Source organism: Myodes glareolus, chromosome 9 (genome assembly GCF_982192425.1).
Source record: "Myodes glareolus chromosome 9, mMyoGla1.1, whole genome shotgun sequence".
Classification (NCBI taxonomy): Eukaryota; Metazoa; Chordata; class Mammalia; order Rodentia; family Cricetidae; genus Myodes; species Myodes glareolus.
Window position 1 is genome coordinate 53,531,796 of NC_142034.1, and position 14,547 is coordinate 53,546,342.

Genomic DNA, 14,547 nt, shown 5'->3' on the forward strand with positions numbered 1-14,547 from the left:
CCTACGGAGCCCTGCCTGCACCTTCTCCATAACCCCGCTCCTGCCTGCACCTGACTCGGACCTTCCTGACTTGCCTTATTTATTTGTTCGACGAGACGAGTCTATGATGAATGTATCCGCCTCGGTCCCCACCACTGCCTTCGCTGCGCGCGCCCTCGTGTTTCAGGGGTGACTGCCCCACCCTGACTCCGCATGTTTGCGTCTGTTTCCTCCTTTCCTGGCCCTGTCTTTCCCCATCACCCTGACTCTGGCCACCCACCTCGGGTTCCAAAGAGGAGGGGGTGTACATAGGATCGCGAGGCGGAGTCCCGCTCCCATGGGGAGGGGTTTGTACATACTGTAACATACAGAGTATAGTGAAGAATCTATTTAAGGCGCTGCGCGGCCGGGCGTCTGGTTCCCTGGCGCGGCGGGGGCCCCCCCGGCTGGCTCCACGAGCACTTTCTATTTGTGCATGGGCTTGGTTTATACGAACTGCCATTAAACATCTCTGCACCAGCTAGCCTCCGGCCTATGTCTGCTGGGGGTGGGGCGGGAAGATCGCCACGCAAGTCGGTCGGCCGGCCTGGGCTCGGCTGCCTGAAGCGGGGCGGGGCAGCGCGGTTTTTCCGCTTCCGACGTGTTTCCGGCCTTAAAGGCATTTCGCCCTTCCCTTTAAGACGCACCGCCCCCTCTCAGTTATTCCCAAGATGGCGGACCTACTGGGCTCCATCCTGAGCTCCATGGAGAAGCCACCCAGCGTCGGTGACCAGGAGAGTCGGCGCAAGGCCCGAGGTGAGGCTCCCAAATCCACAACCGCGTATCTGCGCCCTGTTCTTGGGACCACACTCTTCCCTCCTTGAACAATGCCACCTCCTGCCCTAAAAGACCCTCACAGGCCACTTTTGAGACCCTCAGAGTCCCTAAAAGGCCTGCCGGCCCGCCCGCTGCTCTTTGCAGACAATGATTGGCTACCTCAGCCTGTCTCCTGCCTCCTGCCGCTCCTTCCCATCCTGGCCTTCTGCAGTCCTTGCTTGCGATTGGCCAACGGGCCCGCCTGTCTGCTGTTGGCGAGCTCTGATTAGTAGGATGCCTTTCTTCCGATTGGAGGACGTCGTTTCCACCGCTGCGGGCCCGCGTACCTCCAGTTCTATTACGATTAGGTTTAGGGCACGCCCATCCACAATCTGTTCTCCTCTATTGGCTAGCTCAACTTCAAGCGCTACCTCGAAGTGTTTCTCCTTCCTTCTGACCGGCCTCAACCACAGCACCTCCCATTGGTTAACTGGAGCCTCCTTTCTTTATGCCCCTCCTCCTTGAGTTAACCCAGTCCCTCATACCTCTGTTCAAGAGCCCTTTCCCAACTCTATTCTTAAATTCCTGTGCTGCCCAACCGGATCGTGATGTTGATTGGAGGGATGAGAATGGCCTGCAGATTCCGATTCGCCCGTGGCTCCCCAGTGCTGAGTAGCTAACCAGAAAGCTTGCTGGAGTTTGGCAGCCAGAGTAGGGCGCGGCCCAAAGAGGCCTACTCAGTGCTGGCTCACACTCTGGCGTCTGAAGGACCCTAGAGGAAGGACAGCCAGGGTGCACCCAGTTCCCAACAATGTGGACCCTGACCATGGACAAATCTCATACCTGGTACCTGCTCCCCATCTGCCCAAAGGAGGCAGGACAGGCAGGATGCCTTCAAAATGTTCAAGGACCGTTAATTATCTGTAGTCCCTTATTTACAAAACTTGTGGAGCCCAAGAAACCCATCAGGGAGATTACAGACCATGTCTGAGACGTTTACGAATGATCGTAAAGAACCTTAATAACCAGTTAAGTGCTTTGAGAGAAATATATAGGTAAGAGAGATTAACTGGGGGGCTCCCAAACTTGTCTGAAATGAGCTGAGCACCAAAGAATAGGTAATTCAGTAGAGAATGAAGTCTGTTTGGAACCTCCGGAAAAGCGGAGCTTAATAGGAAACAGTTGGAATCACTTAGGTTCAGGTGAATGACAGGAGAACTCCCACCAGCAGATAGAAATAGGGGGCTCCAGTCACTTGCCTGGTCTCGGCTTACTAAGTAGCTGAATTTGGAACCCAGTTGTGACTTTTTAGTCACATTTTTAGCCCATGTTCTTGAGCTTACTCTTGATCCATCTCCCAAGATGCAAAAAAGCCTGGGAAACCAACTAGAAAACAATGGATGGTGAAGATAGCGAAGTCAGAGGTGAGAGCCCGGCCTGTCAGGCCCTGGGCCCTGAAGTGTAACTGGACAGGAGGTGAGCAGGGGCCCTGCCCTCCAGCTGCTTAGAGCCTGGAAGGAGAGATGCTGGGGAAACAGGAAAAAAGAAAAAAAAAGTGTCTTTATCAGTGAATATGCTTGGAATCTACAGGGAGAAGTCTTGACTCCCGGAGAGAGGTCAGTGTTGGCAAGAGGAGGAAAAGCATTCCAGCTAGAAGGGAGGACAGGTGCAAAGGCGTGACATAACTAGGAAGTAGGAAGAGGTTCAGTGCCACTTCGGGGACTCCAGCCCTGTGGAAGAAGTGAGCCTAGGGTTTTGAAATGCCAAAAGAAAGGAGATGGACCATTTGAGGTCAAGGAACAGACAGAAGAGGCATGCCGAATCACAAGAGGCAGCAAACTCATCCTGGAAGAAGAGACAGGATAAAGGACCAGGTTAAAAGTGGTCTGAGGGCTGGGAATGTTGTTCAGTCAGTGGTAGAACACGTGCTTACCATGTGCAAGGCCTGAGCTTCAAGCCTCACTACCACATCCGTCAGTCTCTAGGCTAGTGTGGTGGGTCTGCAGATTTGAGGCCAGCCTGGGATGTAGAGTTAGATCCAGTCTCAGAGTTGTGCCTAGGGAGAGAAGGCAGGCGGGCGGGCAGGCAGGCGTTGCTGTCGGGGCTGTAGCTCAGTGGCAGAGCTCATCTTTAGGTCTAAGGCCCTGAGTTCAATCTTCTGCAAACCCCTTTTGAAAAGTCATGTCTGCACTAAGGGCAGAGGGGTGATCTGGTATAAAGGCTGGATCTGAGGAAGGGTAGGAGCATTCAGGAAGAGAGGAGAGTTTATTTAACTAACTTTGGACACCTATACCCCCAAAAGAAAAGGGTGATGTTAGCTAGGCGGTGGTGGTGCATGCCAGCACTCGGGAGTCAGAGGCAGGGGGATTTCTGTGAGTTCGAGGCCAGCCTGGTCTACAAGAACTAGTTTCAGGATAGGCTCCAAAGCTACAGAGAAACCCTGTCTCGAAAAACAAAACAAAACAAAAAAAGGGTGATGTCTTAGGGTTCCTGTTGCTGTGGTAAAACAACATGACTGAAAGTACTTAATGGACATTATAGCTCAAAGTTCTAAATTTCTTCTACAGTCCCTCCATACCTCTCCCCCCCCCAAAAAAAACCCAAAAAACCATTGCCAGACTGGTTACACCAGTAGTCCACTCTCTGATGCCAGTTTCTGTCTTTGTTAAGAGGGTTTGTTTTTGGTTTTGTTTTCGGTTTTTCGAGGCAAGATTTCTCTGTAACTCGAGCCTATCTTGGAACTCACTCTGTAGACCAGGCTGGCCTAGAACTCGCAGAGATCCACCTGCCTCAGCCTCCCAAGAGCTGGGATTAAAGGCGTGCACTACCACCATCCAGCTTCTGTTAGAGTTTTTATCGCTGTAATAAAACACAACTTGATCAAAAGCAGCTTGGAAAAGAAAAGCTTAGTTCCACATCACAGCCCATCATCGAAGGAAGTCAGGGAAGGAACTGAAGCTGCGGGGTGCTACCGCCAGCCTGCCTTTTCTTCATTTTCTTTCTTTTTTTTTTTTTTGTTTTCTTTTTTGTTTTTTGTTTTGTTTGTTTGTTTCTTTTTGGTTTTGGTTTTGGTTTTTTTAAGAATGGGTTTCTCTGTGTAACAGCCCTAGCTGTCCTGGAACTAGCTCTGTAGACCAGGCTGGCCTTGAACTCACAGAGATCCACCTGCCTCTGCCTCCTGAGTGCTGGGATTAAAGGCGTGCACCACCACTGCCCAGCTACAGGCCAGTTTTATGGAGGCATTCTCAATTATGGTTCCTTCTTCTCAGATAATTCTACCTTGTTACAAGTTGACAAAGAAACAAAGCAAAAACAGGACAGGTAAGAAGGGCATTAGATTAGCCCTTTCAGCATCATCCAGGCCCTAGAAGTATGTGAGGGGGCACTATAGAATATAGGAATTTTGCCAGGCAGTGGTGGCACATACCTTTAAACCTGGCGCTGGGGAGGCAGAGGCAGGCTGATCTGTGAGTTTAAGGCTAGTCTGGTTTACATAGAGAGAAACTCTGTCTCTACAATTTGTCTAATATGTATGAAGTTAAAAGCTGGTTGTGGGAGTGCATGCCTTTAATCTCAGCACTCCAGAGGCAGAAGCAAGCAGATGTCTCTGATTTTAAGGCTAGCCTGATCTACATAGTGAGTTCTAGGCCAGCCAGGGCTACATAGTGAAATGTCTCCAAAATAATGATTGTACATAGAGATATAAAGTTAAATAATTCCCCTTGCCTGTAGATAATGAGTTGAGAAACCTGACACTGATGCCATCCTTATTCCTCAGGCGCCTTATAGTTCCTTTGTACTCTGGGCATTCAGTGACTGCTAATTGGCTTTCTTGTGGGGTTGGTAAGTGAAGTGTGTGTGTGAGTCCAGTCTTCATGGCTCCCACCGCACGAGCCCTGGAAGGGGAAAATTGTTGCAGCCATCTTGGTACTCTGGGCTTAGCACCATGTCAGGTGTGTTATGGGGGAACATCAGAGAATAGTTGGTGAATCAGTGGTATCTGCTGTCCGAGCACACTTTCTGGTGGTTAGCAGGGGCTCTTGGGAGCCCGACCACCACTACCCATCCTTCAGCCTTACCCTCATGCTGCCCTTTCTCACCCTAGAGCAGGCTGCCCGCCTGAAGAAACTACAAGAGCAAGACAAACAACAAAAAGTGGAGTTTCGTAAAAGGGTGAGAGCAACTGGAGAGCTCAAAGGCAGCTTCTGGAAGGACTTGCAGTAAGAGTTGGAAGACTGAGGACTTGGTTGTATTGACAGTGCTCCAGACAGCCAGTGGCCCGGGACTTGGGAGAGCAGCGGGAGGTTTAAAAAGACCATCGGCCCAGGAGAGTTTTGGGTGGAGCTATCATCTCATGTCCTCCTCCTTTTGTTTTTCCTAAGATGGAGAAAGAGGTGTCTGATTTTATCCAGGACAGTGGACAGGTCAAGAAGAAGTTTCAGCCTATGAACAAGATAGAGAGAAGCATACTGTGAGTGTCTCTCGGCCTGAGGAGGCAAGAAATAGGCAGTGGATGGACATGGAGGAGCCAGTGGGGACAGGTCCCCTCATGGCTCACCACACTGTCTTGTGCCTTCTCTTCCCAGGCATGATGTAGTAGAAGTGGCAGGTCTCACATCCTTCTCCTTTGGAGAAGACGATGACTGTCGCTATGTCATGATCTTCAAAAAGGTAAAAAGCCTGGGTTCCTGCCTCTCCTCTTCGCCTGTCCCTGCTACCTGAGGGAGGAGAGGAATGAGATCACACATATCCTTGGACCTCTGATTCTACCTTTCCCTTCATCCCCAGGAATTTGCACCCTCAGATGAAGAGCTGGACTCCTACCGTCATGGAGAAGAGTGGGACCCCCAGAAGGCTGAGGAGAAACGGAAGCTAAAGGTGAGCTATGCCCTGGAACCTATAACTGTCATCTGAATGAGGCCAGCTGGGGTGAGATCCCATCTCTGTGCCGTTAGGAGCTGGCTCAGAAACAAGAGGAGGAGGCAGCCCAGCAGGGACCTGTGGTGGTGAGCCCTGCTAGCGACTACAAGGACAAGTATAGCCACCTTATTGGCAAAGGAGCAGCCAAAGATGCAGCCCACATGCTACAGGCCAACAAGACCTATGGCTGTGGTGAGCCGTGGTGGGAGCTAGGGAGGCATGAGGAGAGCATGGCTGGGGGAGGGGAGCAGAGACTGAGGTCTTGCCCACTCTCCCCTCCTGCTGCCAGTGCCTGTGGCCAACAAGCGGGACACACGCTCCATAGAAGAGGCCATGAATGAAATCCGAGCCAAGAAACGTCTGCGGCAGAGTGGGGAAGAGTTACCACCTACCTCCTAGGCATCGCACCCAACCCCCTTTGACCTCCAGCAAGGCAGGGGCATGGAGGAATAGGCTGCTGCTATCAGGACCCATCCTGAAGCCCCACTTCTAAACTATGAGGTTCTACCAGCTGTCACTCAGGCTGGAGGAGAAGCAGGTGTTTATCACTGCTGCAACTTGGCTGTATGAATGGTGCGTGCGTGCGTGCGTGCGTGTGTGTGTGTGTGTGTGACGAGTACAAATGTGTGGGTGGGTATTTAATCTGTATTATTCTCTATTATCCTTGGAACTTTCTTCCCCATGGGGCTGGGGTTACTTTACATTGAATAAACACTGTTTGACCCAATGTTCTGATTTATACATAGAAATGTGGATACTAGGTCCATAGGCAAAGAAGAGAGTAATTTTAGATCGAACAGTATAAAGTTGCTGTTTATATAAGCTAAAGATAGCCAATTATTAGCACTGTTATTGTGACTTCCAGGTTTATTTTTACATATTTCATGGTGCTAGAATCAGGGCCTCGTGAACTGGGCAAGCATTCTTATCACTAAGTTGGGGTAGAGTATTTTTAAACTTATGAGTGTTTTACCCACACGTAAAGATGTGCACCATGTGCGTGCCTGGTGCCTGTGGTGGACAGAAAAGGGCATTGGAGCCTCTAGAACTGGAGTTACTGATAGTTGTGAGCCACCAGGTCAGTACTGGGAACTGAACCCTGGTGCTTATAAGAACAAAAGTGCCCTTAACCACTGAGCTATCTCTCCAACCCCCTAAGCTTGGAATTTTGAGACAGGATCTTACTACATAGTCCAAACTGCCTTGAAATTTGTTATCCCAGCTTTGTCTCCCAAGGCCTGAGATTACAGAGTGAGTCACCACCCCCAGCTAAGATACAGTATTTTAAGGCTAAAGCCAGATGCCCTGACTTTGTGTCCTGGCTCTACCAGTTGCTAACTCTGCTGTGTTGAATAAGGAATAATTTACTTTTTGTGTCTTGGTTTCCTTGTGTGTGAAAAAGGGACAAGGATGGTAAATGTCTGGTAGGACTGTTCCTAAGCGTATGCAGGTCAGCAGTGTCAAGTGCTGTGAGCACTTCCAGATCCTCAAGCGCTGCTGAAGTGGCGAATGATCTCATTACCATTTATACCCACAAAGCACTCCGTCTGGCGGCATCCTGTTCCAGATCCCGCTCATGCTGGGAGCATCAGGACCCTCAGTCCCTCCCCATCCATGCTGCCCACTCAGTAGCTGTTCCCTCATTCCAGAAACACCTCTCCAGCTCCTTCTCACACACAGAATTGGCTTTTTCTAGCTTCATTCCAAAATGTGGGTTTCTCTTTTTACAGCCACTGAGCTTTCAGCCCCTCACTTCCTGTCACAGCAGGTTACATGTCATTCTCTGCCTCTTCCTTTGCCACCTGGCCACTTCCTGTCATCCTTTCCCTCCCTCCTTCTAAGAAGCACACTCTGGTCTCATTTGGCAGTGTTTATTTCAGGGAGAAGGGCTTGAAGGCCTTGTCTGTTCTTTGGAGTCCTGGAGCCTCCAGCTTCTCATTTGGCCTTTGGATTACGGAACTTTCGTCCAGCAAAGACAGCTTTGTCTCCAAGAGCTTCTTCAATCCTATAATACAAAAGTCAGAGCTGCTACCTTCTCACCTAGGAGTGCCTTCCTCTCCCCACAGTTCAGACCTCTGTGCCCACTATACCTCATAAGCTGGTTGTATTTGGCCAGACGCTCTGAACGACATGGGGCACCAGTCTTGATCTAAGGTAGGAAAGGGATTGGGTTGGGTTGGGCCCCAAAGGAACAGGCTGTTCAACTCAGGGTGATACCAAGGTAACCAAGGAAGGTTGGTTAGAGACGCAGGAGAGGAAAGCCAAGTACCTGTCCTGTGCAGAGTCCCACCACGAGGTCAGCAATGAAAGTGTCTTCAGTCTCCCCAGAGCGGTGGCTCACCATCACCCCCCAACCATTAGATTGTGCCAGTTTGCAGCTGTGTGGGAAGGACATTTGATGAGATCTAATGTGACCTCAGTAAGAAAGCCAGGGGCAGGCAAGGCAGACCTTTCGTTTTGTTTTAGGCGGTGGGCACAAGTTCTCTGGGAAGCAGGAGAGTTTTCTGATCTTGGATGAGGGTGGTCAGAAGATGTTAGTAAGAGGAGCACAGTGTGGGAAGAAGGTAAAGGGACATGACAGCACGGTGGCAAAGGTCTTGAGGACAAGCCAAGGGTTAGTCACAGCCTTGGGGTTAAGAGTGCTTGGGTGAGTCAGGTTCCCAGGGAAGAGTAGACTTATGGCAAGAACAGCAGCAGTGGGTGAGCTGGAGCTGAGGGTGGCCGCTCTGAACCTGAGTCAGGAGACACTCACGCCTGGATGGATTCTGTCACTGAGCCAATCTGGTTGACCTTTAGTAGTAGGCAATTGCAGGCCTTCTTCTCAACAGCCTGAGCGATCCTCTTGGGGTTGGTGACTGTAAGGTCATCTCCCACAATCTGGATGTCCACTCCCGAGAGGAATGAGGTCCATGTGGCCCAGTCATCCTGGTCAAAGGGGTCTTCAATGGAGACCACTGGTAGGGATATAGGAGCATAATTGGGGTTAGAGAGGGGACCTGATGGGGAGTGACAAGTAGAGCTTAAATGGAGGCTGCGGTGGAGTCAGATACCAGAACCCGTGTTAGGCAACTGCAGAAGACTAAGGCAGGGCAAAGCACTTGGAAATCTCACCAGGGTAGTTCTTGATGAAGTTCTTGTACAGCTCCCCAAGCTTCTCCCCACTGATATGCCGTGCAGGATCATCAGGTGACTTGAAGTCCAGATCATACTTCCCATTGCGATAGAATTCAGATGCTGCCACGTCCATGCCAATCACCACCTTGTCTGGGTAACCAGCTGCCTGAATGGCTGTCTTTAGCAGCTCCAGGGCTAGAAGGGGAGCAAGAAATGACCTGAGACTCCAATGTCCCCTGCATCTGCAGCCTCTCTTCCCTCCTCATGGGGACCCAGGTGGTCTATGCCCCAGGATGCTCGCACTGACCCTCATTGTTCTCCAGGATGTTGGGAGCAAAGCCGCCCTCGTCCCCCACATTGGTGGCGTCCTTCCCATACTTGGCCTTGATGACCCCCTTGAGGTGGTGGTAGACCTCGGCGCCAATGCGCATGGCTTCCTTGAAAGAGCTGGCTCCCACTGGCAGAATCATGAACTCCTGCATGGCCAGCTTGTTTCCAGCATGAGAGCCCCCATTGATCACATTGAAGGCCTGAGACAAGAGACAGTGCTCAGACCAGGTGGCAGGAGGGGTTGATGGCGAGAGGGAACTGGAGGTGGAAGCTGGACTCTGCTCACCAGCTGAGTGGTTTAGGATGCGTAATTGTATTCCTCAGAGCCTTCCCCTCATTTCTACAAAGTAATGATAATGCCTGCTTCCCTGTGACTCTTCTGGAATTTAGGAGAAATAGAACATAAAGTTCTCAGCATGTGCCTGATGTGTAACAATAATCCTATGGCATTCTAAATAAACTAGCTTGTTTCACTCTCAAACATCTCTAGTAACTTAACTTGTATTAATTTCTTCTTTATGGATGAGGAAACTGAGGCATAAAGGTTAGTAATTTGCCTAAGGTCACACAACTAGAAAACAGGCAAGGCCAGGGGCTGAAACCAGCAGATGTCTCTAGGGTCCTTACTCTATTTTTTGTTGTTGTTGTTGTTATTGTTTTGTATTTTGAGACAGGATTTCTCTGGAACTTGCTTTGTAGCCCAGGCTGGCCTTGAACTCACAGAAATCTGCTTGTCTCTGCCTCCCGAGCGCTGAGATTACAGACATGCACCACCACCACCCATACTCTTAACACAACCTTCCTAGTAAGTAACAATAAATGGTAACATTATTATTGAGACTAAATTCTGCCTCCAAAGATGGAAATGACAGGGGTAGCAAGGGAATGAAGAGAAGACAGACAATGGACACACAGACAGAAAAGCTGGGAAATGGACAGACTGAGCTCTCTGATGGGAAAACCTCATCTCTGTAGAAGCTTAATGTGTTTATTATACAGAGCTCAGCACATTTATTATATAGACTTGGCAGTGTTATTGCATACATGTAAACAAGGAGGTGGACTTATGGTATACAACTGGACTAAGGGGACGGGGGGACAGGGTTAGGGGATCTCAGTAAAAACAGTTTCTGGAGGGGAGCAGTCTCCAGACCGTACACATCCAAGGAGGAGGGAGCTACGGTGAACATATTATGTACACACCATCAACACTTGCACCTGGTCACCAAGGCAGGCTTTACCATGCCTCTGAATCTTAGCCCAGGGGGGAAGGCTTTGCCTCCTGGGTCTGAGGCTCTGGGGTCTTTGACAAGGCTAATTCACGTCAACATATACATTCACCCAGGACTTCATACATTCGGGGCTTTCTCTGCACCCTACAAAATTCAGAGTTACTACTTAAGAGGGCAGTGACTTCATACAGACTCAGAGGATGCCCAGAAATGCTGATATCCTTGCTCTAAGGAGCTTTCAAATCTGACTGGCGCAGTGGGGTACTCAGATGAAATGAGGTCTAAGGCACCAGCCTGACCCTGAATGTGAAGGATCTAAGGGACCTGGTAAGGGAGGGGGAACTTCAAGAGGGAGGGGCCACAGCACAGCCCAAGAGAGTTCATTTCAGGAAGTGCTTTTTTGGAGCAAGGATTCGGAAGGGGCAATCACACTCACAGGTACAGGAAGTACGAGATCGGGATTCCCCGCAAGATCTGCGATGTGTCGGTAGAGAGGGACCCCTTTCTCAGCTGCTCCTGCCTTACAAACGGCCAAGGACACACCCAGGATGGCGTTGGCCCCAAACTTGGCTAGAGGGAGGCAAACAGGGAGAAAGGATGAGAAAATAGGTTTTGCGGTTAATTCCTTGAACAATCCCTCTGGTCACCCCAGGAAGGAGCTTCCTAAACCACTGGACATTAAGATTTCATTAACTCATCTCTTTCCTGGCCTGCAGACTTCCAGAAGTTCACCCCGCCTCTCTGGGCCAACAGTTTCACATGTGTCTGCTGCCAGCCAGGCCTGGCAGAAGACATGCATCAGGAAATGCCTGCAGAATGAATAAAGGCTATCCAGCTATGGTGTGCCCCAAGATGGGACACAGAAACAACCCCGCCAGCCGTCACTGTCTCCCACCCACCCTTGGGCATGGCACCACTCACACTTATTCTCCGTCCCGTCCAGCTCAATCATAAATTTGTCGACTTTTTCTTGATCCACAACACTTAGTTTCTGGAAGAGGCAGAGGTCCGATTTCTCAGGAGCCAATAACGTGCAGGATAAAGGACAGGTGAAAATATTTGGAGTGGGGCTACCTGGGGTGAGGCACAGGGTCACAAGGAGGAGGGGAAGGGGAAGCTGGTTCCTCTACTTGCCTTTTCCAGCAGAGCAGGACCTAGGGTCTTGTTGATATGCTCCACAGCCTTCAGCACTCCTGGAGGCCAGAGAAAGGGTTCAGATTTCTGAGGGGATTAGCCTCTTCCCATGTGGGGTCCTCTCTCCTGGATCTGCGCCACAGGCTCCTGTTGGTCTTTACTCACCTTTCCCCAGGTAGCGTGATTTGTCTCCATCTCTTAGTTCCAACGCTTCATAGATACCCGTGGATGCGCCACTGGGCACAGCTGCTCGGAAGCGACCTGGGCAGGAGGGATTGGCAGATCAGAGGGAGTCCATTCACAAGGGCCTGGGGTCACCTCCCTGGACCCAGGGACAGGAGAAAATAAAGAGAAACTCCCACCTCTCCCAGCTCTGGGGCCAGGAAGAGAAGAGGGTCTGTGAGGAAGTCTGACAAAGGGCAGGATGTGGGACTCTTGGGAAGGAGCAGGTGAGGTTGGGGGTTTTCTGAGGGGAACCAATACAATGGGCCTGTGTTACCCTTAGCGGTGTGCAGGTCCACCTCCACTGTGGGGTTGCCCCTGGAGTCCAGGATTTCTCGGGCAAAGATTTTTTGCATGGCCATGACTGCACCACGAGAGACGTGAGTGAGCAAGGGTGGACAGCTGATCCCTTAAGGAACTAGAAATCCCTTGCCCTTTTAAGAGTCTTCCCCACCCCAAGAAGGCAGGTGCTGGAGCTAAAAATACCCCATAAAAAGGTCACAGACCAAAGAGGCAGGAGGGCCGGCCCCCTCTCCCACCCTCCCCCACTCAGAACAGCTCTTGTTCCACCCTCCCAGCCTGAAAAGCAAGGACTGAGAACTTCATAACTCCCCAGATGACACCCCTCCCTGAATCCTTCACAGGCTCCTTCCACTTTTCCGATTAAGTAGATGCCAGCTGCATCTTCCTAGCCCTCCAACCCTATCTGCTTCTCATTGTCCCATTCCCAAATCCTCTGCCTGGCGGAGTAATTCTGCCTTCTTTATCTGGTTCCCCATTTGTCAGAGCCTCCTTCCCCGTGTTCGACAGTACTCCGGTATTTGCCCCAACTGTGCTTGCTCCAGCCTGACCACTCTCTCTCAAGCACCCCAGTCCTAGGAAGAAAAGCACCAAAAGTTCCCTCCCTTTCCAAGCCAGTACCATCCCACACCTGCACATCATGTAACTGAAGTTTTATCAAACCTGTGACTCTTCCCTGGGACTTTGAATGAAGCTTCTCGTCTAGGTGGCAGCAGCTGGGACAGTGTCAGCTCACCCCTTCAGGCTGGGCATTTATCCCCAATCCACTCTGTCCCCCAGCCAGCCCCGCCTCTCTCAACCCATCCTCCTCCCCTCCACACCAGGCCAGCAGCCAAATGCCCACTACTGCCTAAAGCAGAAGCCTCTGGCTTGGGTACCCCCTTCTCAAAAGTTAATGACGACCTCGTACATTTTCTTTCTGCCCCCAATAGAAGTCTCGACTTGAAGTCCACTCTTTGAGGGAGTGGGAGAGGGGCTTCTGATAAGCGAGTCTGTCCCCTTCTTAAGCTCACATTGCCCCTCTGCAAAGGTTAAAGAGGAACTAGTGCCCTTTAGGAAAGGCCAGGGGTAATCTGAGCCGTGCAGGCTGAGGAGGGGGCCTGGAAAAGGGGCTGCAAGACTGACATGCACACGTGCTCCACTCACTCGGAGGCAGGCGGTGCAGACCACACGGTTGGGGGAAGGAATCAGGGATGCTGAGCAAGCGCTGTGGTCTAAAGTTGACACCCCTCCGCCAAAGAAGGCGAATGCTTTCACCTCTCAGGGTCCTCATAATGGCCATTTCGGCACTACTCCACCCTACCCCTCTTGGCCAGCAAAGGGCAATGAGAGAGGCCAAGGGACGAATATAGACCAGCACTGGCCCGGTACTGGCCTGGCGCCCGGCAGATAGTGCTGGGGGCAGCACTTAGGGCCCAGCGTGAAGCCTAGTGCTCAGGAGCTCTTTTCCGACAGTGATCACGTCAGCACTCAAGCCTTGACTATCAAAGAATGGTGTTATATCACGAGTGGGGGGCAAAAAAACATGAATGGACGCTCGCAGGGGATGACATTTTGGCGGCCGTTCTGCCCATCCTTTTGCAGCACCGCAGGAAGTGAGACTCTGCACTTGGTAACTCTCTATTTTGGCGGGTCTAGGGCGAGTTTGGGGGGTCTGTCCCGCGCTCCGTGCAAACCAGGCAGGCCGACCGGCTGGTGTCCCGGGGCGCCTCGGCTTCTCACTCGCCGGCGCTGGAGCGGGTGACTCACTCGCCGGCCGGCACTCAAGCGCTCCTCCCCGTCGGCCCTCCCCTCGGGGTCGCCCTCCTCGCCTGCCTCCACCCAAGGATCCCCACCTGCCGTCGCGTCCCAGTCCCGTCCCCCTCCCCCCCTTATCTCCTGCCGCTCCCTGCGGGACTTTTCCACCCCGGGGCGGGAGGCGCGGGCCAGAGGTCAGGGGATGGCGGGCGTAGAGCGCCGCCACGTGCCCCAGCGCAGCTCCGCCCGTGACTCAGCCACGCGGCTGTCGAAGAACCTGAGCTCGGGGGGCGTGGGGAAGTCAGGATTTTGGAGTGGACATCAGGGAGCGTAATATAATTCCAGAGTCTGGAGTCCTTACGCCAAGAGGGACTGCAAACCCTGGCGCCCCTCCTCCGAGAGACCGGAAGCGGCCGAGCCCCTCGGCGGCAAGGGTCCCGAGTGACTCATTTACTCCCGCCAGCCTCACCGGACTGCCGTCGTCCCCCACCCAGCACTGCTGGGCCGCTAGTGAGCTGAACGCACACAAGTACCTAGCAAAAGTTTTACGGGAAAAAAAAAGCCCAATGGGCCCAAAGTAGAAGGGACTTTCCCCTTCTTGTAAAAGTTGTTATCCTTGGTGCTTTAGTATTCTTCCGCCTTGAAAAGAGTCCCTCCCGTGTCACCCGGCTGGCGCCCCGGTTCCGTGACCTCTGTAGAGAGGGTTCAGGAGTAGGGCGAGGCTCTGAGCTGGAGCGGATCCAGCGAAGGAAGATTCCCCTGGAATACAGGGGTGCACTCGGAT

General features: G+C 51.8%; 2 protein-coding genes across 4 annotated transcripts; one reads left to right on the plus strand and one right to left on the minus strand.

Annotated features, from left to right (window-relative positions):
• The first annotated feature begins 545 nt into the window (after positions 1-545).
• Positions 546-6,421, plus strand: Spag7 (sperm associated antigen 7). The gene is made up of 7 exons (XM_048448561.3): positions 546-774; positions 4,880-4,947; positions 5,157-5,245; positions 5,361-5,445; positions 5,563-5,652; positions 5,730-5,886; positions 5,984-6,421. The coding sequence occupies exons 1-7, from the start codon at positions 690-692 to the stop codon at positions 6,091-6,093; spliced, it is 684 nt and encodes a 227-aa protein (XP_048304518.1). The 5' UTR covers positions 546-689; the 3' UTR covers positions 6,094-6,421.
• A 1,128-nt stretch (positions 6,422-7,549) lies between these two features.
• On the minus strand, positions 7,550-13,314 carry Eno3 (enolase 3). 3 transcript variants are annotated; one of them, XM_048448555.3, is made up of 12 exons: positions 13,173-13,314; positions 12,004-12,090; positions 11,670-11,765; positions 11,505-11,563; positions 11,292-11,361; positions 10,807-10,940; positions 9,116-9,338; positions 8,806-9,003; positions 8,447-8,648; positions 7,964-8,072; positions 7,785-7,843; positions 7,550-7,699 (listed from the first exon to the last, which is right to left on the minus strand). In XM_048448555.3, exons 1-12 carry the CDS (start codon positions 13,306-13,308, stop codon positions 7,630-7,632), a joined length of 1,443 nt encoding a protein of 480 aa, XP_048304512.2. In that variant the 5' UTR covers positions 13,309-13,314; the 3' UTR covers positions 7,550-7,629. The 3 variants fall into 3 exon arrangements, with proteins under 3 accessions (XP_048304512.2, XP_048304513.1, XP_048304516.1); XM_048448556.3 differs by lacking the exon at positions 13,173-13,314 and adding an exon at positions 12,690-12,827; XM_048448559.3 differs by lacking the exons at positions 12,004-12,090; positions 13,173-13,314 and adding an exon at positions 12,690-12,804.
• Positions 13,315-14,547: the final 1,233 nt, after the last annotated feature.